This window comes from Trachypithecus francoisi, unplaced genomic scaffold, assembly GCF_009764315.1.
Source record: "Trachypithecus francoisi isolate TF-2019V2 unplaced genomic scaffold, Tfra_2.0 Lachesis_group21, whole genome shotgun sequence".
NCBI classification, from domain to species: domain Eukaryota; kingdom Metazoa; phylum Chordata; class Mammalia; order Primates; family Cercopithecidae; genus Trachypithecus; species Trachypithecus francoisi.
This window is the reverse complement of record NW_022681467.1, coordinates 59,733,086-59,760,781: the sequence shown is the minus strand read 5'-3', so window position 1 is coordinate 59,760,781 and position 27,696 is coordinate 59,733,086. Positions and strand designations below refer to the sequence as shown.

Below are 27,696 nucleotides of genomic sequence, written 5' to 3'. Positions count from 1 at the left end.
GGAGCTCCTGGCCCAACCTGGAGCCTGGTGAGCTCCTCCTCACCCTCCCAGGGCTGTTTCAATTCCTCTTCCCAAGACTGTGGGTCTGACTTCACAGGCTGGCCATATGCCATTCTCCCCTCACAGCTGGCTCCGCTTGTCGTCCCAGCATTGAGGACCTGCCTGTCGTCTTTGGGACTGTCCCCTGCCTGCCTCTCCCAAAACTGCAGACTCATTAGGGCAGGTACCGCGTGTCAGTTCATTTACACTCATCACAGTCGTGTCCTGAACGACACATCACACAAGCCACGGGAGACTTTCCCCCACAGGAATGCTTTATTGGCAAATTACCCACTATTATCATAACTTTAAGGAAAAGATACATCAGTTAACACCCACACAACCTGCCTTCACACCACACCCCACAGGCCAATTTTAACCCTGGACAAAGGGCACCAAGCACTGGGGTCCCTGGCCCCCCTGCATCTTTGTCGCGTGTGGGGTGCCGTCCCCGGGGGCGTCTGAACTGTCTGGGGACAGAGTTGTCAGAGGACACTTGCTCTACCGAACAGGACACTTTGAGCTGAGCAGCCCTTCCCCTCCCGGGAGTGGCAGAGCCAGGCACACCACAGGCAGGCCCTCAGTGTCCTGCCAAGAGCCACTAAGGCACAGAGCTGCCCCTGCAGACCACGCCATCTGACATGCAGGGCCCTGGTGTGACAGAGAGGCTGCTGGGGTGTGATCGCTTAATAACAGGAAGAGATCTTTGTAGCTCCTGAGAAAAAGGCAACAGCAATCCTGGCCGATGCCCATGCCCCACCCTCCACCTGACCTGTGGGGTCGTTTCGTCCCAAACGCAGCACGCAGGCGGGTTGGAGTCACTGACGAGTGCCAGCCGGGCCAGGCCCATGCAAAGGCAGCACTGAGAAGGGGGGCACAGCTCTCTTAAAGGGTGCTAAAGACAGGCTTTTCCTTCTCTTGGCCCCCCCCCATTCCCAGAGGCTCAAGAGCCCTTTGGGGCAGAGCAGGGGAGCCAGTGGGAGCTGCCACGGTTGAGAAAAGAAGCAGGTTTTGTACACTGGGATGGAGTGTGCATGAAATCAAACACCCCAACTGGAACAGGCTGCCACGCAGGCCAGGTGTAAAATTCCACACAGTGCTCACAACCATTAAGGAACTCTCATCTATATACATATAAAAATTATAAAGAAATAAAGCATAAGGCAATGTAAGGCTTGTATTTCAGCTTGAGTCCAAAGAAATACTATTCTCTATGAGGCTAAAGCTGCTTTGCCTAATTTAAACTTTTTGAAAAGTCCACTGCATTTAAAAGAGAATGAATTTGCTTCCGTTAAAGCTAGATTAGCGTGACAATTAGGCAGCTGCTGATGATCGGTTTCCTTTCTGGGGGTCTCAGAAAACGGACAGTTTTCTTGTTCGGCATTTTGAGATAAAAGATTGTGTAACAGGTAGGACTTGCTGGGTGATTGCGTTCCTTCTGTGAGTCAGGGAAGGGGGAGGAGGAAGTCAGAAAATGCCACTTATTTGATGCTTAGAACTCTTCAATCCTTCCACATTCTGATGGGCTAACATGATTCCCAAAGGGAGCCTGGGCTTTGGCTCAATACTCTTTCAAATCCTCCACCCTGTCCACTTCCTGCACCCCTGGGAAGGACAGCACAGTGATCTGTTTCATCTACAAACTTGAGTGTAAAACATCTGTGTACAAGACTGTGTTCTCTAAATTCATGCGAACGCGGCAGCCGCATCTCCATGTGGATGGGCAGGACTGTCCTCAAAGCTGGCTCTGCTCATCCGCCTGGTTGGCTGCTCCGCTGAACAGAGCTGCGGCGGGATGCTGAGGGTGTGCTGCGTGTGCTCTGCAGCGGGTGAAGCAACCACAGGCTTAGAAGGGTGCGGGATCCGACAGGGGCTTGTCACCACTCCCCGCTGAGGAAGGGAGGTTGTCACTGCCGTTCTCTCGGTCACCCACAACCTTAGACTACGGGAGAGAAAAGATGACAGAAAAACCTGAGACAGAGCACACAGCACAAGGCAGACCCCAGGCCCATGCTCAGTGCTCTACAAAAGCTTATGTGACATGGACCCTGCTCAGCAGCAACAGGGAGCAGATCACGGACGGGCACCAGCTGAACAGGTCTCCACAGGACGATACCAAATGAAGACAGTGAATGCCAAACAGCTGCACACTGTCTCGTTCCATTTACGTGACATTCTTGAAATGACACAATGATACAAAGGGAGAGTGGACTAGGGGTTGCCGGGGGTAGGGCGGGAGGAAGGTCGGCGCGGCCAAGAAGGTACCAGGAAGGGCAGTGGGGACCGGGAAGGGCAGTGTGGAGACGTTCTGTGTCCTGAGTCAGTGCCAACGTCCTGGTGGGGAGGCTGCACTACAGGATTTTCCGAGATGTTGTCACGGGAGAGAACTGTGTAAAAGGCACAAGGAACCTCTCTGCATTACTTCCTACAACTGCATGTGAGTCTACGATGACTAGTAACAGTCCAGGTACAATTACCTTTATGGTCCCAACTCGGTCCTCAAATGACTTGAAGGTTGCAGAGTTCCTTTCAAGAGAGAGGGAAGAGCGTTGGTGTCAAGAAAAAAGGGTTGTGCTGCCCTCTAACTCAGAAGGGCCTCAGGGCAAGGGCCAGCCTCCAAAGGACCCTAACAAAATCCCAAGATCTCAGGGCAAACATGTGAGACGGCCAGGTCATTCCAGAGACCCCCCAGGTCAGAAGTGAGGTCGGCCACGCCCAACAGTCACAGGGACAGGTCCAGACATCACACAAGGCAACTGGAAACCCCTTGACGGTGCAGCCGGGGGGATGTCGGCCCCTCTCTGCCGTGCCCTACGGGGACACCCTGGACTCCTGTACTGAGGTTATGAAACGTCTGGAGTTCTTCACGCACATCTCTCAGAGCAGCGAAGGGAAGACCAAGGACACTTCTGGGACAGCAGAGTGATAAGGAGACAGAGGAGGAGAAAGCAGGCCAGCTCCATCCCACTCAGTCCCTCCCCCAGAACCAGATACCCCTCCCAGGCCCGGGACCTCTAGAGACCAGCACGTCTGTGACACCCAGCCAGAGTCCCCACAAGGAGAACAGGACTCTCCTGAGAATCAGGGCGGTGCCTGAAGGCACAGAATAGGGACCACAGCTCTGGGTGTTTCCATGAAGGCTGAGACCCGTAAAGTGTCCTAAGTGACAGCCCACCAGGGCAAGTGCCAGGATCTGTGTGCCAGCCTCTCCAACCCCACCCCAGCTTGACGCTGCAGGCAGCCAGGGACAACCTGGAAAGGACACGGCGAGTTTGACACAAGGATCTCCTCTGGAGGCTGCAGGTCAAGAGCCTGACCCCTACCAGCTTCCTCGTCAGCCTAGAGGGGGGTCTTTACCAGCCCTCAGCCATCAGGAGATTGCCAAGGGAATGGCGTCCTTAATTAATCCAGGGATATGGGAAGGACAAGGTGTGACCGGCAGGAGCTGCCCCAACCCCCACCAGAGACACCCGGCTCTGGAGCTGCAGCGAGCGTACGTTACCTCATGGCCGGCATACTTATTGAGTGGCGGATGGAGTAGCTGCTGCTTGGAAGCATGGCAGAAGCAGAGAAGGAAGCAAGAGTTAACACCGAGATCCACACACAACCCCAACTGGGCGGGGATGGGCAGAGCTGGGACTGCCCCACTCCCAGCGGTTGGATCGAGCTGCCTGCCCCTCCACACAATGCCCCGAAGGAAACTCGACCCCAGGGTCCTCCCTTGGCCTCACCGGGGGCACCCCAAGCTGCCCAGCACATAGCACTGGGGGAGGAGGGCATTGCCATAGGAAGTGTGAGGAGACCAGGCCTGGGCTTTTGAAAAGTGTTTGGGACCAGCAGCCTTCAGATGTCCTTACTTGACTTCGGCAAGTTTAAGGACCTTTTGGCAAAAGAGAAACAACCAGGTCAGGTAAAAACACATGAAATCACAGATTGCTCTGGGCCTGGCTCTAGACCTCCCGGTTCCAGCCAGAAGGGCATGTGCGGGCGGCGCCCCTGGCTGGCCTAGAGGAGCCTGCTCTGGTCCACACCAGGGCCCTGTGGGAGGCACACCTACGGCTCTCAGGTAGTAAGACAAAACTCCATCTGAAGGAGAACAAGGAAACAGGACCGATGTTGAACAGGAAGGTGGTGAGAGTCGGCACAGCCCTCCCCCAGGAAAAGGCTCCTTCTCAGGAGTAAACTCAGGCGTGGACGCCAGGCCAGTATTCGCTGACCCGGGAGCCGGCAGCCCGTGAGCCTGGGTGGGAACGGGAAGCACGAGAAGGGGACACAGAAGGGCTGGGGGGTTCTGGGGGGGCCTCTGCGTCGATCCCACGCTGCTGCTTTGTTCCCCGAGATGCAGCAACTGCCTGGCTGGGACTGCTGTCCTGGAAGGGGTGATCCCCCTTTCACCAGCCCTCTACCAGCATAGCTGCCCACGGGCCCTGCCAGAGTCCACCCTGCCCCAATTCAGAGAACAGTCTTCCACAGGTGTGTCCAGGCTCAGCCTTACCTAAAGGAGTGTGAAAATGGATGAGCCCTGGAAAGTGGCAGCAGGAGAGAAGAGGAAACGAAGAGTAAGCAAGGCAGGCCAGCACCCACTCACAGCCCTCCTCAGGGAGCCCCAGGCCCCCTGCTCATGCTCAGCCAGGCCCAGCAGGGGAAGACCCTCCAGGACGGCTCCTCCATCCGCACACCACTGGGAAAGCAGCCCTGTCTCCAGTCTCCTCAAGTCCTGACTCAACAGGAGGCTCTCGCAAGCTCACGACTAGCAACTGCTTAGTCTCACGGCTGTGCGTAGGAGGCCCCTGGGTCCAAGCCCTGTCCATGCCTTATGCCCCAAGGCACACCTGTTTGAAGAAGCCACAGCACCTGGAGCACAACTGGCCCCATCCAGTAGCACAAAGGTATGAAACGTGCCACAGCATGACAGCTGGGTTTGGCCAGCTCCCCAGAACGAGCGGCCCCTGTTCCCAAAAGCGCGTCAGCTGAGGAAGCACACACACGGTGGGAGGATGTGGGACACCCTTGGCGCCGAGCACTTCTGCTCTGAGCTCTGTCCATGCACGCGGACACCAACCTGGAAACCTGTGTGTCCAAGGGCAGCTGCCACCACTCACTGCAGCCAGGCCCACTCTGACACGGAGGCAGCCACTGAAGAACTGAGCAACGTTCAGCTCGCCCGCGGTCCTGAGACCACGGAGTCGGATGGTGACCTGACCCTGGTGTCAATGCCCCCTCTGACCTGAATCCAGCTCCCTTCCCCATCCCCATCCCGTGCCCCAGGGCTGCCCGGAGACAGGCCCATCACAGACATGGGTGTTGGGCAGCTGTCCCGAGGGGCTTCCACCCAAGAGTCCGCTGGGGTCCGCTGGGGTTCATCGGCCCTAAACTCATGATATAAACCTCCTGGAACCCAATTTTCACTTTCAGGAAGCTGTGAGCTCCCAACCTCGGTCTCTAAGTCAAGAGGTGGATGGGCCCAGACCTCAGAAACCACCTGTGACTGCCTGGGGAGGTGATGGGGATACACCAGGGGCTCCAGAGGTCAGAAGTCACACCACCACTACAAACATAAATGGAGGAGCAAGCAGGGCAAGACGCACCAGCAAACAGGACCTCTCCACGGGCACTGTGAACACGGCCGGCCAACTGGAGCGAGCTGGCTCGTCCCAGGTCAGCCTGAGGCCCCGCTCACCCAGCTGGCCCCACGTACCAGGGCACACGTGCAAACACGTGGTACAGTGTGGCCAGGCACACTGACAGCTGTGCCAGAGTCACTGCAGCAGGAACTCTGCTCACTGCCAGCCATGCCCTGAGGCTACACGGCACAGGGGACAGCTGCCAACCCCAGGACTGAGCAAAGCGCGAGAGCCTTTCTCCCCATCAGAGGAGCAGACAGAGAACTGGGACCGTGTCCCTGTGCTTCCAGAGAAAAACAGGCCACACAAACAAATGCCCAGATCAAAACCCCAGGACTGGCTTGTGCACGGCTATGCCAATCAGTGCCGAGGGCTCCGCCTGACCCTTGGATTTCCACCACGATGCTCTGAACACACTCAAAAGGGAATGTGGGCACTACGAGTGGCAAACGGCTCCTGATGGCATTAACTTAGGCACAACAGACAGCCGTTGCTTCCTGAAGATGCTCTGTGGTGAGACCGGCATTTTCGGGAAGAAAACAGCCCTGCAAGGCTGAGCGCAGCTGGAGCTCAGGGTGTCCCTCCTGGGTCCAAAGCGCAGCAGTAGTGGGGAAGACCTGCATTTGGAGGGTGCCCCACAAGGACCCCCCAAGTCCCAGCTGCTGGGGAGTGTGGAGCCCTGGGCGTGCAAGGATGCACAGAGGAAACACACACGTTGTGTACTGATGACTGCAGCTTCTCCGGAGGTTTAAAACTTCTCGAAATAGAAGTTGCAGTGACGGGATAGCAGATTACCTCAAACAAACAAAAATACAAGTGGGCACAGCTCCTGGGCAGTGGCCATCCCCTCTGCTTGGCAGGCTGGGTCCCGGGGTGTGTGGCCATCTGTGTCCTGGCCTGTGGCTCAGTGGTCAGGGGAAAGTGCTGGCAACCACAGGCTGGGAGGCAGGACATACCTAACCTAAGGCAGGCAGGCAGGCAGGCAGGGAGCCGGCCCAGCAGGAGATGTACATATCTCTGAATCCTGATACGTGAGAGGGGAAGAGGGGAGGGCTGGGTGGGGTCAGCACTGTGCTCCACTCACCGGTCCTCTAGGAACCCTGCACCCATCTTTGCCAGAATTGGGTCAGAACTACAGGGAGGCACTCCGAGATCCCAAAGCCGGAAGACCAGTTCTGAGAATGGGAAAGGAATCAGGGCAGGGTGGGCAGCAGCACCCAGAAGTTGGGGCCAGGATGCTGGTGATGGTGATAACCTACATCATCCACTCCTACAACCCGTGTGAAAGAAGACCCACCCAAGGCCCAGCTGGGGTGCCCAGCCAGGAGGTAGTCCGGCCAAACATCATACCCAGGCTTCTGGCTCAATCCCCTCATCACCGTGCTGTGGTCAGGGAGCCTAGAGCAGGGAAGGAAGAGGAAATGTGCCAGCCACAAAGCGCCGGCCCCCTGCTCACTCCTTGGCCCCTGCTTGCTAGGGAACGCTGATGGCCGGGAGGCTTTCACCAGCCTCTGGGAGAGAAGGCTCATTCAGAACCTCCTGGAGTGTGACCGCACTCTCTGAGACCTGGGAAACACCTTCAGGAAGTACCATGCCGAGCACCTGTCCTGGAGATGGAGGAGGACTGCCGTCCCACCCTGACCTGACTCTGACCCCCAGGCTGGAGTCACTGCCTCTCAGTGAAGCTTCGGGGTGCAGACTCGTCCCTCACCAACCCTGAGAACCACAAGTTACCCAAAAGCACTGGCAGCCAACCCTCCTTGAAGAACGCAGAAATGACAGAAAAACAGCCGACAGGGATGGACGAACCTCCCAGGCAAGGGTCCCACACAGACTGGTCAGGGCCATGATGGCCACATCCCCGAGCTAGTGTCTGAGACCTGATCTCCAGGCAGGCTTCCTGTAGTGCCTCCAACACCTCACCTCACTCCTGGCCAGGTCTCAGGGCAGCAGGGTCAGGGCTGGGTCTCACCTCATATCTCCAAGCTTCTTGCTGATGGCAGAGCCCACTGTGGACAGGGCAGCTGAGGTCTTCTGTCCGGCCTGTGAGAGAGTTTCCTGAGTCTTCTTGTAGCTGGAAGAAGACATACCAGTTAAATCAACCAGACAGTATGGACGGGTCACCACCCACAGCCAAGCAAACAAAGCACTGGGAGCATGCCTGAGGAAAACTGAGGAAAAGGAGCCGGGGCAAGGGGTGGACACTCGCCAGGTGTCTACGGAGCGGGTGCAGGTGCAGAGCCCCTCGGCCCCCAGAGGCCCCTGCAGCGAGGAGCAGCCGGTGTGTTGTTCACTGAGCTCTCAGCGACCCTGCCGAGTTTCGGCCCCCCAGCCCCGCGATGATGCTGCTTTCTCATCTCACAATCCAACTCCACCCCCTCACCTGACACCTCCTAAGCCCGCTTTCCTGTCTTCTCACAGCCCCTGACTACAGAGAAGATGCCCCATTTGCCTGCTAGAGAGCGGACGGGCCCCCGAGGTGCACGCCTGGCAGGCAATGCCAGAGCAGAAAGGCCTCTCAGTGCCCTGACCGGCCCATGTGTGCAAGGTTCCCTTTCCTCTTCCCAAACGAGACTGTGCTGAGGGGAGAAAAATGCAAGCTCAACCACAGCGGTGGGGAACGAGCTTCAGAGTGGCCATGCAGCCCGCAAGGTGCCCCTGCTCCAGACAGAGGGGGCCCGTGTGCCTTCAGAGCATCAGACAGTTCCATTCCCAGGCCTCTTTTCACAGTGCAAGGGTCTGTCCCGGTCCCTAGTGAAGGCCCCGCTTCTATCCTCTCCAGCTCCCTCCAGTGTCCACCCACATGGGTACATCCCACCAAAGCAAAGCTCCGGGGCCTCGGTGTCTGCAGGACAGGCAAAGGGCAGCAGGCAGGATGCTGTGGCTGCAGGTATACTGTTGGGCCCAACATGACAGTCAACACCTAAAGTCACCGGCCCTCATCCAGCTGCCACCGTCAACACAAAACACAGCAGCCTCCCACATAACGAAGCCCAAAACGCGAACCCACAGCCACCTTCCCGCAGCTCCTCCCTCAGCGAAGCCAGGAACTCAAGGCTGAATGGAGACGGGCTCCCAGGGCCATCCTGGCGTTACCAGTGCCAACCTGGAGAGCTGGCAAACCCAGCCAAGGCCTGAGTGGCATCTGGGATGACTGACGCCAGAGAAGGTGCAGGCTCTGCCCGCTCCCACTGGCGACACCAGTCCCAATGATGGGCCTTCCAGAGCACTTACTCACAGGCCCTCCACACCACTCCCTGCAGGAGGCCCGTGTGAGCTGAGTGCTACCACTCTCCAGCCCCCAGTTGACAAGTGTGTATGACCCACCAAGTGTGCCCTGGCAGCACATCCCAGCACAGCTCTCTCGTGCCCACCCCCAGCCCAAGGCCCAGAGGATGCACTTTCTTTTCTTTTTATTTTTTGAGACAAGGTCTTGCTCTGTCACCCAGGCTGGAGTGCAGTGGTGCAATCTCAACTCACTACAACCTTCACCTCCAGGTTCAAGAGATTCTTCTGCCTCAGCATCCCAAGTAGTTGGGATTACAGGCACCCACCACCGCGCCCTGCTAGTTTTGTTTTTAGTACAGACAGGGTTTCACCGTGTTGGCCAGGCTGGTCTCGACCTCCTGATCCCAGGTGATCCACCTGCCTCGGCCTCCGAAAGTGCTGGGATTACAGGTGTGAGCCACTGTGCCCAGCCTTTTTTAAAAATTTTATTTTATATTGTGTTTTGTATTGTGATTTTATTTATTATTTTATTTTATTTTATTATTTTATTTTATTTTATTTTATTTGAGACAAGGTTTCACCATGTTGCCCAGGCTGGTCTCCTGACCTCAGGTGATCCGCCCGCCTCGGCCTCCCAAAGCGCTGGATTACAGATCACAGGTGTGAGCCGCTGCACCCAGTCCAGAGGATACACCTTCCATCCAGACTCCGTGCAGCTGGAACCATGGCTGTGTTTATCTTTTCTCTTTTTTTATTAATAAAACATCAGGTGTAAGTAACTAATGACCTGCTACATTTAGTTTCAAAAATACAAATTCTTCTTTGTTGAGACTGAGTCTTGCTCTGTAGCCCAGGCTGGAGTGCAGGGGCGCCATCTTGGCTCACTGCAAGCTCCGCCTCCCGGGTTCACACCATTCTCCTGCCTCAGCCTCCTGAGTAGATGGGACTACAGGTGCCCGCCACCACGCCCAGCTAATTGTTTTGTATTTTTAGTAGAGACGGAGTTTCACCATGTTAGCCAGGATGGTCTCGATCTCCTGACCTCGTGATCAGTCCGCCTCAGCCTCCCAAAGTGTTGGGATTACAGGCGTGAGCCACCATGCCTGGCCCCAAAATGCAAATTCTGAAGACATCTTTAACTTTGATTTTCCCTGAAATAACAAATGCATAAAACCATGTGAGCGTTCTATGGTTCACTGAAGCAAAGTCACCTGGAGCAGAGGATTCTAAAGTCCTCACAGCACCTGCATTTGTGCCTAAAGAGTGGGGATGGGGAAACCGAAGTTGGAGAGAAAACCGCCGCCTGTGCCCAGCCTTCGGAATGAGATGCGGGTCTTGAGTGTGACCTGTGGGTGGGTAAGTACCACCCACACGAGAAGGAGGGTCCTGAGGGTCCCTCAGGACCCAATGACCATTGAACACTGACACGATGTGCCACTATGGTCAGTCCCTGCCGTGCCATAAACCATACTCAAGCCCCTGGGGGTCCCTCAGCCCTCAGCATTGCTTGGGTGTGGAAACGAGGGGTCACAAGGGAACCTCCTCTGGAAACAGGAACCTCCAAACTGGGATGGCCCTGGAAACAATAGGCATCACCTGCACCGCCTGAGGCCACCACCAGAGGCCACCACCAGCTCCTCTCCCACCTTCTCTTCCTACAGCAGGTCCCTGTCCAACAGCTGCGGCTCTGACCTCTCCCTTCCCCTTCTCAGTCCCATCCTGGGCCTCCGAGATAGCAGCAGCAGCTGTGAGGTCCCCTTCCAAGGCTCACAGCGCTGCAGGCCTGTTCTGAGACCCTCAAACACGCAGGCACACACATTCCTCAGAGGACCAGAAGGCTGGGGAAGCTAAGCCAGGAGGAAGGGGCAGGGGTCAGAGCCAGCATCTGCACCCGTAACTAGTTTCAGCTCTACTTGAGGGCACCAGGCCGGGCAACTGCAGCCAGCACCCATTTGGGAGTTCCTAAGACCTTCCAGGAAGAGAGCCCTGGACAGACAGCAGTTTTGTCCCATGCCAGGAGCTGCCCCCTGGGCAGCACAGGCCATCTGGTGGACATCCTTGCACTCCCCCTCTCCTGAGTCTTCCTCTGGGGGCTACCCCCACTCCCACTCAGGGTGGACAAATGATCCAGGCCTGGCCAGAGCTCACCACCTCCCTGGCCACAGCCATTAGTCCAGGGAGACCCAAATGGGAACACACTGTTGGGCTGCAGCAGTGGGGGCAGGGACTTCTCTGCCAGGTGAGTGCTCCCACCTCCCTGTTTGATTGATGCTACCTTGAGTCGTGCTTTCTGTCACCTGCAACCAAAACAACTCCAAGTGAACCAGCTTGTAACTGCAGAATTGATACAATGCCCCTCTCAGCACTGAGGTTTTTAGTTAGCTCTGCCTATAAATAGAATGCAACAGGCAATCATTTTACCACTCACAGAACACAGCTGCTCTCGCATTCAGACATGACCCACTGAGGAGAATGTGGCCACATTGCAGCCTCATGGGGCCAAGCATCAGCGCTATCCTCCACCCACCGGCCACATTCTTCCCGTCCCTCCTCCAGGCACCACTGGCTGAAAGGATCTACAGACATGTGGGTCAGGAAGAAGAAGCTCTTACTGTCTTCCTCTGCAAGAGCTCTGGGCAGTAGAGGCACACCCACAGCCCACCTCCTGAAGCTGACTGGGAGGGGCACCAGCCAGGAGGAGCATGTGCAGTGGCCACATCCTCAGGCCCCACCTCCCGAGCCATATCCCTTCCGCCTGGGCCATCCGGGCAGAAACCACCACCTCGGTCTGGGCCGTCCTGGCAGAACCACCTTCTACTCTGGAACCGTCCGTCTGACAGCTCTCCCCACAGAACTCGGGGGAATGGCCTCTGCCAGGTGACGCACTGGCCGTATGCTTCCATGCTGAGCCACATGCTTCCCCAGAGGGGTCAGGATGCTAAGTGTTGCACTAAGCTCTCTGAAACACTATTTATTTGAAATAGGATCCTGGCAGCTTTACGTCAGTTCGTTTTACAAAACAGCACTAAAGTCTCCTAAGACTATTTTCAGATTGAGTCTGCACCGTGCATCTGCCTGATGCCCAAACTGCAAGGATGACCAGATGACCGTCACTGACCATCACTGACCCAACCTAGGAAACACCCGCTGCCCAGCAAGGTCACTGTTCAACGCAGCCCGAAAGACACAGCCCCCCAGGGTCCCTCGAACACCCAGGTCAACGTGCCATGAACCACCTGAGTTTCTGACACCAGCTTCCCACTGTGACACCAGACGCAAAGGCCCACGTGCAGAGTGCTGGCCTGGTCCCCCAGGACCTTCAAGACAAGCTCGGCAGCAACCACTTCCTTCCAGCCCAACACGGGAGGATGTTCTGCCCATGTTCTGCAGCAACCATTGCAGCGCTACCTTCTAAATAACAGACGGAAAAATCCCACAGAGACTATTTTAGAATATTCCCCTTCTCAGCTTAAAGACATTATAATCAGATCAGAACACAAGTAAATGAAGTGCTATTATCCAGCTGAAGGATCTGCAAATATTAGGAGTCACTCTGAACCACGCCGCTGACACACACGTATCAAACTACCCACAGTGAATCCACACTGGCCAATGCTCTGACAATGTGGTGCCTCCCAGACCACGAGGACTTCACATTTCCACCCGCACGTCCTCCACCACGCCCTCCACCCAAGAACTACCCCTAAAGGAGGAAAGGAATTCTGAGAACCCAACAGCTGGAGCTAAGCAGGGAAAAGGGTTAGGGTTAGAACACACAAAAATTCGCCACCAACAAAATCAGGCCAAGTGGTGTCGTCCAGCTTGTGCACTGCTGGAAGCCAAGAAGCTCTATTAGTCAGAAATGCAGCCAGGACCAGCGCAGGCCTCTTATATAAGGGATGCATATATCAGGCAGAGGGGAGTTTTAAGTGTGGTCAGGTGGCTGAGTGAGTTTCTTTCAGCTACTATTCCCTGTTCCACAATAGTCTAAAGGATAGTTTACCTGAGAGAAGAAAAGTTATATTAAGAAAAAATAGCCAGCAAATACCAAAACAAGCTTTGTGCCAAGTGTGCACAGCCCAATTCCCCGACCGAGTGTCAGGAAGCAGAGAGGAAGAAGGAGGAGGTGCTGATGGTACAGGCACTCAGGAGGCGGAGAGGAGGAAGGAGGAGGTGCTGATGGTACAGGCACTCAGGAGGCGGAGAGCAGGAAGGAGGAGGTGCGGATGGTACAGGCACTCAGGAGGCGGAGAGGAGGAGGAAGGAGGAGGTGCTGATGGTACAGGCACTCAGGAGGCGGAGAGGAGGAGGAAGGAGGAGGTGCTGATGGTACAGGCACTCAGGAGGTGGAGAGCAGGAAGGAGGAGGTGCGGATGGTACAGGCACTCAGGAGGTGGAGAGCAGGAAGGAGGAGGTGTGGATGGTACAGGCACTCAGGAGGCAGAGAGCAGGAAGGAGGACGTGCTGATGGTACAGGCACTCAGGAGGTGGAGAGCAGGAAGGAGGAGGTGCGGATGGTACAGGCACTCAGGAGGCAGAGAGGAGGAGGAAGGAGGAGGTGCTGATGGTACAGGCATTCAGGAGGCGGAGAGCAGGAAGGAGGAGGTGCTGATGGTACAGGCACTCAGAGGCGGAGAGGAGAAAGCAGGAGGTGCTGATGGTACAGGCACTCAGGAGGCAGAGAGGACAGAGGAGGACGTGCTGATGGTACAGGCACTCAGGAGGCGGAGAGCAGGAAGGAGGACGACGTGCTGATGGTACAGGCACTCAGGAGGCAGAGAGGAGGAGGAAGGAGGAGGTGCTGATGGCACACGCACTCAGAGGCAGAGAGAAGGAGGAAGGAGGAGGTGCTGATGGTACAGGCACTCAGGAGGCGGAGAGGAGGAGGAAGGAGGAGGTGCTGATGGTACAGGCACTCAGGAGGCAGAGAGGAGGAAGGAGGAGGTGCTGAAGGCACAGGCACTCAGGAGGCAGAGAGGAGGAAGGACGAGGTGCTGATGGCACAGGCACTCACAGGTCTGACTGGGTCACTTTCTCATTCCACTCTCCAAGTTTCTCAGAAGTTTTCACATAGCTAAAAATAGAAAGTCTACAGTGAATTATTTAGAAGAACAATTTTAACTCAGGCATCAAACTGCAGGTGAGGTTCCAGGGAAGACAGAGAAGGACCAGCTGGCAGGAACATCAACTCTACAGACGGCCCAAAAAAAGGGTCCACTGCCTCAACCAGGCCCTGTGCAGGCTCCAGCCCACCAGGCGAGGTGTGGGTATGGCGGAACTGATCGTCCCCTTTTCCGTCACCCGGCAGTAGCCCCTGGTCTCTCGCTAGGAGATTCTTGGGGAACAGCACTCTGTGGGGGGACTGGAAGGGCACAGCCCACAGCTCCAAAACACCATTGGGATTCAAAACTTACGATGTCCTAGGATAAAAACATGAGTTTCTCGTATGTGAGATTTATGAAACGGGACTTGATCTGTCCTTCTGTAGGGACCCGGCTTCTGGGAAACATTCCACGCCTGCCCCACCTTGTAGGGTATGTTTCAGAGAAGCCACACGGACAGGGCCAAGTGAGAAAGCAGCATCCCCAATGTCAGAGAGCTGGGCGACAACTGGACAGATGTCCCGGGGTTATAGGACCATGCAGTCATGGAGGGTCAGAGGCCCCAGGGTTGTGGGACCCTATGGTCATATATGTTTGTTTTTTTGGTTTTTTTTTTTTTTTTTTTTTTTTTTTTTGAGACGGAGTCTTGCTCTTTCGCCCGGCTGGAGTGCAGTGGCCGGATCTCAGCTCACTGCAAGCTCCGCCTCCCGGGTTTTTACGCCATTCTCCTGCCTCAGCCTCCGGAGTAGCTGGACTACAGGCGCCCGCCACCTCGCCCGGCTAGTTTTTTGTATTTTTAGTAGAGACGGGGTTTCACCGTGTTAGCCAGGATGGTCTCGATCTCCTGACCTCGTGATCCGCCCGTCTCGGCCTCCCAAAGCGCTGGGATTACAGGCTTGAGCCACCGCGCCCGGCCTGGTTTTTTTTTTGAGGCAGAGTCTCGCTGTCGCCCAGGCTAGAGGGCAGTGGCATAATTTTGGCTCACCGCAACCTCTGCCTCCCATGTTCAAGAGATTCTCCTGCCTCAGCCTCCCCAGTAGCTGGGATCACAAGTGCGCACCACCACACCCAGCTAAACTTTTGTATTTTTCAGTAGAGACAGGGTTTCTCCATGTTGACCAGGTTGGTCTTGAACTCGTAACCTCAGGTGATCCACCCGCCTCAGCCTCCGAAGTGCTGGGATTACAGGCATGAGCTACTGCGCCAGGCCCATATGGCCGTATCTGGGTCAGAGGCTGTGACCATGCCACACCCACAATAAGGACCACAGAAAAACCATTCTTGCTAAAGACCTGATCAGTGCTCCCTTGAGTCTGGACACTGAAACACAAATCTATCAATTTCCACCCGGACAACGAGCCCAGTGTGCCTGCCTTTTTAAAACACATAAGAGGCCAGGGGTGGTGGCTCACCCACGCAATCCCAAGCATTTTAGGAGGTGAAAACAAGAGGATTGCTTGAGCCCAGAAATTTGGGACCAGCCTAGGCAACAAAGCAAGACCCTATCTCTATAAAACGTGAAAAAATTAGCCAGGCACCACCGCACCCCTGTAGTCCCAGCTATGAGGGGGCTGAGTTGGGGGATTGCTTGTACCCAGGAGGTCGAGGTTGCAGTGAATGACTGCGCCGCTGCACTCCAGCCTGGATGACAGACCAAGAACATCTCAAAAAAGAATTTAAAAAAGAAAGGCTGGTGCGGTGGCTCATGCCTGTAATCCCAGCACTTTGGGAGGTCGAGGTGGGTGGATCATAAGGTCAGGAGTCCAAGACCAGCCTGGCCAAAATGGTGAAACCCCATCTCTACGAAAAATACAAAAAATGAAATAAAAAATTAGCCGGGCGTGGTGGCAGACGCCTGTAATCCCAGCTACTTGGGAGGCTGAGGAAGGAGAACCACTTGAACCCAGTGGGCAGAGGTCGCAGTGAGCCGAGACTGCGCCAGTGCACTCCAGCCTGGGTGACAGAGTGAGACTCTGTCTCAAAAAAAATAATAATAAACGAAGTACACAAAAATTTAAAAATAAATAAGACACATGCAGACACCAAGCTCTTTGAAAAAACAAGGCACAGTCCCTGGGCCTAGGGCTCAGAGCCTCTCCCTGGCTTCTTCCAAACAGGCCACTCAACTCCATGGCTGCAACTCATCCCTGGGTATGACGATGCCCCTCACATGCCAGGGGCGTGTGTGGTGCACGTTCTTTTCAGCCCCCGGGGGTGCGCCTGGGGCAGGTACCTACGCGTTAGAGACCTGTACATCGTGCCAGCTCCTGGACAGGTTCTGTTTCAGCCCCCCCAGGGTGGAGAGCCCCAGCCTCCTCTTGAGCTCTCCGCAGTGCCTCTCCTTGGCTGCCAGGACCTGGCGCAGAGTGACAATTTCCTCTTCCACCTGCAAAGCATGCAGTCGACATGATGAGCCATCACTATTGCAGGAAGTGACTAACATCCTCATGCACAGTGCCATGAGTTACACAAGAACATTCCGCTTACTGAAGCATTAACTCGTCCTAGGAATAATAGCGTCTACAGCAGAGATCTGGTTTTTGGGTTTTGGGTTTTTTTTTTGAGACGGGATTTCACTCTTGTTGCCCAGGCTGGAGTGCAAAGGCACGATCTCGGCTCACTGCAACCTCTGCCTTCCAGGTTCAAGCGATTCTCCTGCCTTAGCCTCCCAAGTGGCTGGGATCACAGGTGTGTGCCACCACACCCAGCTAATTTTGTATTTTTAGTAGAGACAGGTTTCTCCATGTTGGTCAGGCTGGTCTCAAACTCCCGACCTCAGACGATCCACCCACCTTAACCTCCCAAAGTGCTGGGATTACAGGCATGAGCCACCGCACCCAGTCAGCAGCCATCTGTTTTTATCTGGTACTAGGAACTTGACTCCAGAGAACTGTCCCATGCCCCGGCGCTAAATGGTTCTGGGAGAGCTACCAATCACTATGTCCATTTGTGGTCATGAGGAATGGCCCAGGATGACCATGCCAGGCTTGTTTCATGCCAGGCTCTTTCCTGGGACTGGGCATGGTATTAAAAAGGTAAAGACCCTGGCCAGGCGCGGTGGCTCATGCCTGTAATCCCAGCACTCTGGGAGGCCGAGGCAGGTGGATCACGAGGTCAGAAGATCGAGACCATCCTGGTTAACACAGTGAAACCCTGTCTCTATTAAAAAATACAAAAAATTAGCCGGGCGTGGTGGCAGGCGCCTGTAGTCCCAGCTACTCAGGAGGCTGAGGCAGGAGAATGGTGTGAAGCTGGGAGGCAGAGCCTGCAGTGAGCCGAGATCACAACACTGCACTCCAGCCTAGGCGACAAAGCGAGATTTGCTCTCAAAAAAAAAAAAGAAAAAAAAAAAAGTGAAATTCCTGGCTGGGTACGGTGGCTCACACCTGTAATCCTAGCACTTTGTGAGGCCAAGACAGGCGGATTACCTGGGGTCAGGAGTTTGAGACCAGCCTGGCCAACACATGATGAAACCCCGTCTCTACTAAAAATACAAAAATTAGCCAGGCATGGTGGTGCGCCTCCTGTAATCCAAGCTACTCGGGAGGCTGAGGCAAGAAAAGTGCTTGAACCCAAGAGACAGAGGTTGCAGTGAGCCAAGACCGTGCCACTGCACTCCAGCCTAGGTGATGGACCGAGACTCCGTCTCAAAAACAAACAAACAAAAACAGTGAGGATCCCTTTCCCTCAGGGCTCTCAGTCTGGGCTTGGACAATAGAAGCTGGAACTGTTGGCAGCCGGGCACCGTCTGCACTCATCGAATTCCATATGCAGGGAGGAGAAGGCAGATGGACAGAGACCCGGGTGACAGAGAAAAAGCCCTTAGGAAAACACTTGTGTCCCTGAGATGAGTTCCAAACCGTGGCAAGAGTCAGTTACATGAACCTAAAGGTAAATTATCTTCTGTGCTTCAGGTAGTTAGAACTGAGTAACAGAAAGATGCCTGAAAATGAAAACTTGACCTTTCTCAGGTCTTTAAAAAAAAAAAAAAAAAAAAGACCTCTAAAAGGGGCATCATTCAGAGTTTTGCCACTTTAGAATGAGTTCTCAGTATCTTCAGCTCACATTTAAAGAGTAGCTTCTCTTTAAAAATTCTCTTTCTTGGCCGGGCACAATGGCTCACACCTGTAATCCCAGCACTTTGGGAGGCCGAGGAGGGGGCAGATCACCTGAGGTCAGGAGTTCGAGACCAGCCTGACCAATATGATGAAATACCGCCTCTACCAAAAATACAAAAATTAGCCAGGCGTGGTGGTGGGCTCCCGTAACCCCAGGTACTCGGGAGGCTGAGACAGGAGAATCGCTTGAACCTGGGAGGCGGAGGCTGCAGTGAGCCAAGATCGTGCCATTCCACTCCAACCTGGGCAACAAGAGCGAAACGCCTCAAAAAAAAAAAATCTTTCTCGCATGTAATCCCAGCACTATGGGAGGCTGAGGCAGGCGGATTACCTGAGGTCTGGAGTTCAAGACCAACCTGGCCAACATGGTGAAACTCTGTCTACTACAAATACAAAAATTAGCCAGCCGTGGTGCTGTGTGCCTGTAATCCCAGCTACTCGGGAGGTTGAAAGAGAATCACTTCAACTCAGGACGTGGAGGCTGCAGTGAGCCGAGACCACACCACTGCACTCCAGCCCGGGTAACAGAGTGAGACTCCATCTTTAAAAAAAAAAAAAATTAGGCCGGGCGTGGTGGCTCAAGCCTGTAATCCCAGCACTTTGGGAGGCCGAGAAGGGCGGATCACGAGGTCAGGAGATCGAGACCATCCTGGCTAACACGGTGAAACCCCGTCTCTACTAAAAAAAATACGAAAAACTAGCCGGGCGAGGTGGCGGGCGCCTGTAGTCCCAGTTACTCGGAGTCTGAGGCAGGAGAATGGTGTAAACCCGGGAGGCGGAGCTTGCAGTGAGCTGAGAACCAGCCACTGCACTCCAGCCTGGGCCACAGAGCGAGACTCCGTCTCAAAAAAAAAAAAAAAAATTCTCTTTCTTTGGCTAGGCACAGTGGTTCGCACTTGTAATCCTAGCACTTTGGGAGGCTGAGCCAGGCAGAACTCTTGAGGCTGGGAGTTCAGGACCAGCCTGGCCAACATGGTAAAACTCTTGTCTCTATTAAAAATATAAAACTTAGCCAGGTGTGGTGGTGGGCATCTGTAATCCCACCTACTTGGGAGGCTGAGGCATGAGAATCACTTGAACCAGGGAGGCAGAGGCTCCAGTGAGCTGAGATTATGCCACGGTACTCCAGCCTGGGCGACAGAGCGAGACTCTGTCTCAAGAAAAAACAAAACAAAAAAGCAATACAGAACTTCATCTTGCAGGGGCCGGGCGCAATGGCTCACGCCTGTAATCCCAGCACTTTGGTAGGCCAAGACTGGTGGATCACGAGGTCAGGAGTTCGAGACCGGCCTGGCCAACATGGTGAAACTCTGTCTCTACTAAAAACACAAAAATTAGCTGGGCGTGGAGGCACGCGCCTGTAATCCCAGATACTCGGGAGGCTGAGGCACGAGAATCGCTTGAACCCAGGAGGTGGAGGTTGCAGTGAGCTGAGATCATGCCACTGCACTTCAGCCTGGGCGACACGGCGAGACTCTGACTCAAAAAAAAAAGAAAGAAACCGGCCAGGCACAGTGGCTCAAGCCTGTAATCCCAGCACTTTGGGAGGCCGAGAAGGGCGGATCACGAGGTCAGGAGATCAAGACCATCTAGGCTAACACAGTGAAACCCCGTCTCTACTAAAAAAAATACAAAAAACTAGCCGGGCGAGGTGGTGGGCGCCTGTAGTCCCAGCTACTCGGGAGGCTGAGGCAGGAGAATGGTGTAAGCCTGGGAGGCGGAGCTTGCAGTGAGCTGAGATGCGGCCACTGCACTCCAGCCCAGGCGACGACAGAGCGAGACTCCATCTCAAAAAAAAAAAAAAAAAAATAGAAAGAAACCCCGTCTCTAATAAAAATACAAAAAATTAGCCAGGCGTGGCGGCAGGCACCTGTAATCCCAGCTACTCGGGAGGCTGATGTAGGAGAATGGCGTGAACCCGGGAGGCGGAGGTTGCAGTGAGCTGAGATCGCGCCACTGCACTCCAGCCTGGGCGACAAAGAAGAGACTCTGACTCAAAAACACGACTTAAAAAGAAAAAAAACTTCATCTTGTAATTCAACTCTGAAAAAAACCTTGTGGGTTTAGTTTCTAAACTCGCATACTCTGAAATAAAATGGAAAGCAAAATCTCCTTGGACTTCCTGCTACTCTCCTTTAATCTTCTAGGCTAGAAATAACTGTGTGATGTCCTCAGGATCTGGAAGTTGGTCCTCAGGCCCAGCAGCACAACCAACCTTACTCAGACCTAGGCCTGGACCCAGATTCTGGAATTAAACTATATCACAGGGTGAAAAGAAAACTCTTGGCAGTTGGTTTGACTAAAAATTATGGTTGGAGGCTTTTGTTTTTTTTTTTTTTTTTTTTTTTTTTTTGAGCCCAGGCTGGAGTGCGGTGGCCGGATCTCGGCTCACTGCAAGCTCCGCCTCCTGGGTTTACGCCATTCTCCTGCCTCAGCCTCCCGAGTAGCTGGGATTACAGGCACATGCCACCACACCTGGCTAATTTTTGGGGGTGGAGACAAGGTCTCACTGTGTTGCCCAGGCTGCTCTCAAACTCCTGGGCTCAAGTGATCTTCTCTTTACCACCTTGTCCTACCAAAGCACTAGAATTATAGGCATGAGCCACTGCATCCAGTCAAAATAAATATTTTTAAAAGAAAACTTAAGATCCAGGGCAGAGAGATTCATGGGGTTTTAAAAATGATTCTCAAGTGTTAATTCCAACAGAGACACTCCCAGTAGATGGCCACTCAGAGGCGGTTCGTGTGTGAATGCTACTCATGGAGTACTTCGGAAGGGCCAGGCACAGAGGTATGGGAAGGAAGTCACGCCCCATCTCCACTGCCAGGTGGCTCTGAGTCCAGTGCATGGAGCTGGACACATACAAAGAGAACCCCGTTATCAGTGGGAACACAGAGCAGGGTAGGTGATCACCCAAGCGTGGCCAGTACCCTGGCCTCTCACTAATCCAAGAGAGCCTTAACTCCAATTCACCCCAGGACACATAGCCAAGCCACAGCACCTTGGTAAGCTCAGCCCTGAGCTCCTCCTCCTCAGCCTCTGTCAGACCCTCAATAGCAGGAGTCCGGGCAGCCACACCTGTGTCGACAGGGACATCTGTCATGGAGTCAGACAGCAGACCTTTGTTAGGAGAATTCAGGTTGATATCTGCCAGAGACAAAATGAGGCCACAAAGTGTCAAGTAAGTTATTTACTTCCAAGTAAATATGGTAGAGGTCTCTAGCAGGACAAAAGCAAAGGTGGGAGTGGGTGAGACCCTGGAGACGAACACCTCTTCTCTGAAAGGTCTGTGAGGACAGCGTGGGCAGTAGACGAGGGCGGCCACACCTCAGGCCACCCGAGATGAAAAGCCAATGCCACCTGTGCTGCTTCAGGGCACGAGAAATGCCAGCCCAAGGACTATCTTCAGAGGCAGGAAACCCTTGCTACAAAGAAAGCAGATCAATCTCACAGAGCTTTCACTTTTTTTTTTTTTTTGTGATGGAGTCTCACTCTGTCGCCCAGGCTGGAGTGCAATGGCCTGATCTCAGCTCTCTGCAACCTCTGTCTCCCAGGTTCAAGTGATTCTCCTGCCTCAGCCTCTGAGTAGCTGGGATCATAGGTGCGCGCCACCACGCCGGCTAGTTTTTGTATTTTCAGGAGAGACGGGGTTTCACCATGTTGGCCAGGCTGGTCTCCAACTCCCGACCTTGGGTGATCCGCCCGCTCTGGCCTCCCAAAGTGCTGGGATGACAGGCGTGAGCCACCGCACCCAGCCACATCTTCCACTTTTTTTAAAAAAGGAACTTAATATGGTTAATGCACACAATAAGCATCACTTTCCACTCAACACATCTGACAGGGCACATGCTAAAATTACATACTAGGAGCACATGCTGGTCATTCAGCTCCTTCCGGGAGTCAGCAAAACAAAATCCCCTTTCCTTACCTCCTGCTTCTCATCCCACAGTCAGGAGGCCACCACAGGCAGAGAGCTGCAGAGCGGTGTGCCGCCACCACACACCTCAACTACACCCGGATCACATTCAAATTCCTGCAGCCACTGTTTCTTCTTCACATCAAACGCATCTTCCTGACTGCACTAAAAGTCTACAAGATTTCACGTAAGTAAAAATAGTCTATTTCGATTCTCTCCAAATCCAAGCACATGATTATTGTAACATTTCCCCAGTTGACACAACATTCTGAAAAGAAACAGGCTTACTGCTAGGCGTGGTGGCTCACCTGAGGTCAGGAGTTCGAGACTAGCTTGACCAACATGGTGAAACCCCGTCTCTACTAAAAATACAGAATTAGCTGGCATGGTGGCACGTGCCTGTAGTCCCAGCTACTTGGGAGGCTGAGGCAGGAGAATCACTTGAACCCAGGAGTTTACAGGCGTGAGCCACCACATCTGGCCAAAACAAATTTTTTTTTTTTTTAAATAAAAGAAAAACTGGCCAGGCGTGGTGGTTCATGCCTATAATCCCAGCCCTCTGGGAGGCTGAGGCCGGTGGATCACCTGAGGTCAGGAATTCAAGACCAGCCTGGCCAATATGGTGAAACCCCTTCTCTATTCTTTTTTTTTTTTTTTTGGCTCTGTTGCCTAGGCTGGAGTGCAGTGGTGCTATCTCGGCTCACTGCAAGCTCCGCCTCCCGGGTTTACGCCATTCTCCCACCTCAGCCTCCTGAGTAGCTGGGACTAGAGGTGCCCGCCACCGCGTCCGGCTAATTTTTTGTATTTTTAGTAGAGACGGGGTTTCACTGTGTTAGCCAGGATGGTCTCGATCTCCTGACCTCGTGATCCACCTGTCTCGGCCTCCCAAAGTGCTGGGATTACAGGCTTGAGCCACCGCACCCGGCCGTCTCTATTCTTTTTTTTTTTTTTTTTTTGAGACGGAGTCTTGCTCTGCCACCCAGGCTGGAGTGCAGTGGCCGGATCTCAGCTCACTGCAAGCTCCGCCTCCCGGGTTTACGCCATTCTCCTGCCTCAGCCTCCCGAGTAGCTGGGACTACAGGCGCCTGCCTCGTCGCCCAGCTAGTTTTTTGTATTTTTTAAGTAGAGACAGGGTTTCACCGTATTAGCCAGGATGGTCTCGATCTCCTGACCTCGTGATCCGCCCGTCTCGGCCTCCCAAAGTGCTGGGATTACAGGCTTGAGCCACCGCGCCCGGCCTCTATTCTTTATTTTTTCTCTTTTTTTTGAGACTATCTCAAAAAATAAATAAATAAATAAAATAAAAAGAAAAGAAAAACTATGATTTTTAAATTAAAAGACAACACAAAGAAACCAAGTTGAATGCACTTAACAAAGATACTCTTCTTAAAAGCTGGCTGCATCTCACTCCCTTCAAATGTCCCACAGGACTGGAGCCATGCACTTCCTTGGCACTTGACAAACGCTTACTAAACAAAGCGTATCCACTTTTTTATCCACTGACTCTTATTATTATTACTTTTTAGATGAGTATTACTCTGTCACCCAGGCTGGAGTGCCACAGTCTCCGCTCACTGCAACCTCCACCTCCCAGGTTCAATAGATTCTCCTGCCTCAGCCTCCCAAGTAGCTGGGACTACAGGAATGCACCACCACACCCTGCTAATTTTTTTATTTTTAGTAGAGACAGGGTTTTGGCATGTTGATCAGGCTGGTCTCAAACTCTCGACCTCAAGTGAATCACTGGCCTTGGCCTCCCAACGTGTAGGAATTACAGGCGTAAGCCAGCAAGCCCAGCCTTTCTCTTCTATTTAAAAAAAGACAGGCCAGGCGCGGTGGCTCATTCCTGTAATCCCAGCACTTTGGGAGGCCAAGGCGGGTGGATCACGAGGTCAGGAGATCGAGACCACAGTGAAACCCCGTCTCTACTAAAAATACAAAAAAAATTAGCCGGGCGTGTTGGCAAGTGCCTGTAGTCCCAGCTACTCAGGAGGCTGAGGCAGGAGATTGGCATGAACACGGGAGGCAGAGCTTGCAGTGAGCCAAGATCGCGCCACTGCACTCCAGCCTGGGGAACAGAGCGAGACTCCGTCTCAAAAAAGAAAAAAGATAAATGAGGCTGGACGCAATGGCTCACACCTGCAATCCCAGCACTTTTGGAGGCCGAGGCGGGGAGATCACCTGAGGTCAGGAGTTTGAAACCAGCCTGACCAACATGGAGAAACCTGGTCTCTACTAAAAATACAAAATCAGCCAGGCGTGGTGGTGCACACCTGAAATCCCAGCTACTCGGGAGGCTGAGGCAGGAGAATCACTTGAACCCAGAGGGCAGCAGTTGCAGTGAGCTGAGATCACGCCATTGCACTCCAGCGTGAGCAACAAGAGCAAAACTCCATCTCAAAAAAAAAAAAAGTGGAACGACCAATTAACCTGGCGTGGCACGCCTGTAGTCTTATAGTCCAGCTACCTGGGAGGTTGAGGCAGGAAGACTGCTTGAGCCCAGGAGTTGAAGACTGCAGTGAGCTATGATTGCACCACTGCACTCCAGCCTGGGAGACAGAGAGAGACGCTGTCCCTAAAAAAAAAATTTAAAATAAAACAGGCCCGGCACAGTGGCTCAGGCCTGCAATCCCAGCACTTTCGGAGGCCGAGGCAGGCGGATCACGAGGTCAGGATATCAAGACCATCCTGGCTAACAAGGTGAAACCCCGTCTCTACTAAAAATACAAAAAATTAGCCCAGAGTGGTGGCAGGTGCCTGTAGTCCCAGCTACTCCGGAGGCTGAGGCAGGAGAATGGCATCAACCTGGGAGGCGGAGCTTGCAGTGAGCCCAGCTGGCGCCACTGCACTCCAGCTTGGGCAACAGTGCGAGACTCCATCTCAAAGAAACAAAAACAAACAAAAAACACCCTCCAGAATAATGCAGCACCCAGGAATTATAAAGCTTAATATGTGGCCAGGCGCAGTGGCTCACACCTGTAATCCCAGCACTTTGGGACGCCGAGGCAGGTGGATCACAAGGTCAAGATATCGAGACCACCCTGGGCAACATGGTGAAATCTCGTCTCTAGTAAAAATACAAAAATTAGCTGGGCATAGTGGCGGGCGCCTATAGTCCCAGCTACTCATGAGGCTGAGGCAGAAGAATGGCTTGAACCCGTGAGGTGGAGGTTGCAATGAGCTGAGATCGTGCTACTGCACTCCAGCCTGGCGTCAGGACAAGACTCCGTAGGAAAGGAAAGGAAAAAGGGGAAATGGGAAAGGGGAAAGGGGAAAGGGGAAAGGGAAAGGGGAAAGGGGAAAGGGAAAAGGGAAAAGGGGAAAGGGGAAAGGGGAAAGGGGAAAGGGGAAAGGGAAAAGGGAAAAGGGAACGGGAAGGAAAGGGAAAGGGAGAGGGGAGGGGTAGGGGGAGGGAAGGGAAGGGGAGGGGAGGGGGAAAGAAATTTAGCATCCCTCTCTTCAGCCCCAAAATGGAAGACAGACTTGTATCATCTTCTCAAGATGTTAATCTCCTGGGTTGGCTCCATGCCCCTCAGGGGCCATCTCCTACTGCTCCGGGGTGACTGTTCTGGAAACAGGCCTGGTAAGCTGGGTGTGCCCCTGACTCACTCCGCCCCTCTCCATGAGGCAACCCCTAAGTAGGCTGAGCTCCGTGCAGAGCTGCTTACCCAAGGGGAGCTCTGCTGAACGCGAAGACTGTTTCACCATCCCTTCTGTGCTCGGGAGCCGCCCTCAACACCTCGGACTGGGTCCAGGGTCAGAGAGCGTGAACACGAGGGCCCCGCGCAGGGACCGGGGGGTGGTAGAGCAAGCAAGAGCCGGGCGCGGGGTGGGCGGCATAAACGAGAGCTGCTTGGAGCCAGGGAACCCCAACTACAGGAGCAACGGCGGAAGCCAGGGAACCACACCTCGGAGCGGTCCCAGGGGAGACCGGGAGGGCGGCTGGAGAGAGCCCAGGAAGCGGTCTGGGCCGCGGGCAAAAGACACACACACCGCAACCATCATAAGCTTCGAGGTCAGTGGCCCGGGAGCTGAAGAGGGGCCGCGGGGTGGGTGAGCAGAGACTGAGAGGACCGAGAGTCGCAAACGACCCCGGGAGACGGGGAACACCGGACGGCCTGGGCCCATCTGCTGCGGAGGCGCCAGGCCCGGCAGGTACCTTGGCCGGCGGAGTCCATCTTCACACGGCGTCCTGGTCGCTGTCGCGGGCGCTGTGGGAGCCGAGCGGGCGGCGCCGGGAGCACCTGGCCGCGTACACACTAGCCAGCGGAACTGCCTCGGCTCCGCGGCGTTACGTAATCAGCAACGCGACGGCTACTTCCGCCCGGGCACGTGCTCCGCCTTCGTCCCGCCCCCACCAGTGATGTCCAATGAGAACGTCGTTTGGCCAGCCCTGGTTTATCTGACTCAACCTGATAGGCCGAAACTGCGGGCGAAGCAGGAAAGGGAGGCGTGGTTCGAAGGGAATCCATTCCAGGTTGGCTCCACCAGCGAGAGTCACAGGTAGAACGGTCGGAGTAGCGGGAGGACGAGGAAGGTGGGAAGTGGGAGGACTATCCAACATGGCGCTGTGGAAAGCCAGCGCAGGGCTCCAGGGGATCTTCCGGATCGGAGGCAGCTGCCCCCGAGTGCTGGGGCTCGCGCGCCTCGGCGGCTCAAACTCTGACCCCGTGAGATCCTTTCCAGCCCGACCCCTTACGTTAGGGTTCAGCCTCCCCCCGTAAGTCCTGTATTTATGTTCTTTTTTTTAGTTGGTCTTTTTTTTTTTTTTTTTTGAGATGGAGTTTCTCTCTTGTTGCCCAGGCTGGAGTGCAATGGCGCGATATCGGCTCACTCCAACCTCTGCCCTCCGGGTTCAAGCGATTCTCCTGCCTCAGCCTCCCGAGTAGCTGGGATTACAGGCGCGCACCAACACGTCCGGCTAGTTTTCGTATTTTTAGTAGAGACAAGGGTTTCGCCACGTTGGCCAGGCTGGTCTCAAACTCCTGACCTTAGGTGATCTCCCCGCCTCGGCCTCCTAAAGTGCTAGGATTACAGGCGTGAGCTACCTCTCACGCCTGGCTAGTTTGTCCTTTTGGTGGGGACTTTTTATTGTATGTGGGTTGCGCTGAAAAAGACCGCGATTCGTCCCCTCGCCCTGCAGGCGCCGCTGCCGCCTCGCCTCGGGTGTGGACCCTGCGGCCTGAGCGCGTGCACCCCGAGGTTGTCTCACTTCCTGTTCAGGTCGACCAAACCGGCACTGCGCCCTCCCCACTCCCCAGACGAGGAAGCTGAGGTTAAAGTAACTTGCCCTAGGTCACTCCGCAAGTTGAAGCGCTACCAGGATACTCTGGAACAGGATGCCTGACCTCAGAGGAGAGGCACGTAACCACCAGGCAACTGGCCCCACGAAACAAGTCCCACGACTTCTTTTCTTTGACTCCTACTCGCTCCTGGAAGAAAAGCCTTAAATGGTATTCAAGCCCTTTAGGATCTGATGTCCTAGGACTGCACTCTGGGCTTCCAGCCTGGGATGGTACTGGTCCCTAGGCATGGAAGCTCCTCCCACTGCCCCTTCATTCACCCGGCCACCTCCTCCCACAGGTGTCTTCCGGGTACTCTTGCACAGGCCCGAGTCCCTTACCACCAGGCCTGTCCTGCTGTGGTGCTCTCAGTAATGTTTTCTCCA

The 27,696-nt window shown here is 54.4% G+C and overlaps 1 protein-coding gene and 1 long non-coding RNA gene across 11 annotated transcripts; one reads left to right on the top strand and one right to left on the bottom strand.

Moving 5' to 3' along the window:
• Window positions 1–286: 286 nt before the first annotated feature.
• On the bottom strand, window positions 287–26,355 carry TPD52L2 (TPD52 like 2). 8 transcript variants are annotated; one of them, XM_033187174.1, is made up of 9 exons: window positions 26,188–26,343; window positions 21,114–21,259; window positions 16,231–16,379; window positions 13,906–13,965; window positions 7,636–7,737; window positions 4,535–4,561; window positions 3,542–3,583; window positions 2,517–2,565; window positions 287–1,981 (listed from the first exon to the last, which is right to left on the bottom strand). In XM_033187174.1, exons 1-9 carry the CDS (start codon window positions 26,204–26,206, stop codon window positions 1,886–1,888), a joined length of 690 nt encoding a protein of 229 aa, XP_033043065.1. In that variant the 5' UTR covers window positions 26,207–26,343; the 3' UTR covers window positions 287–1,885. The 8 variants fall into 8 exon arrangements, with proteins under 8 accessions (XP_033043065.1, XP_033043068.1, XP_033043066.1 ...); XM_033187176.1 differs by lacking the exon at window positions 287–1,981 and adding an exon at window positions 2,184–2,426; XM_033187177.1 differs by lacking the exon at window positions 13,906–13,965 and having other exon boundaries at window positions 26,188–26,355.
• Window positions 26,350–27,696, top strand: LOC117069131. Of its 3 annotated transcripts, none has more exons than XR_004431380.1 (2): window positions 26,350–26,531; window positions 27,172–27,696. It is a non-coding gene; the product is annotated as an uncharacterized LOC117069131 (long non-coding RNA). The 3 variants fall into 3 exon arrangements; XR_004431382.1 differs by lacking the exon at window positions 26,350–26,531 and adding an exon at window positions 26,544–26,698; XR_004431381.1 differs by lacking the exon at window positions 26,350–26,531 and adding an exon at window positions 26,544–26,748.

What these genes read in the sequence shown, in the direction of transcription:
- TPD52L2 (XM_033187174.1), bottom strand. An exon ending in TCAGGGCTGAGCTTACCAAG is followed by an intron (nt 16,380 to 21,113) that starts GTGCTGTGGCTT and finishes CATGCTTTGCAG; the next exon opens with GTGGAAGAGGAAATTGTCAC. An exon ending in GATGTACAGGTCTCTAACGC is followed by an intron (nt 13,966 to 16,230) that starts GTAGGTACCTGC and finishes TTCTATTTTTAG; the next exon opens with CTATGTGAAAACTTCTGAGA.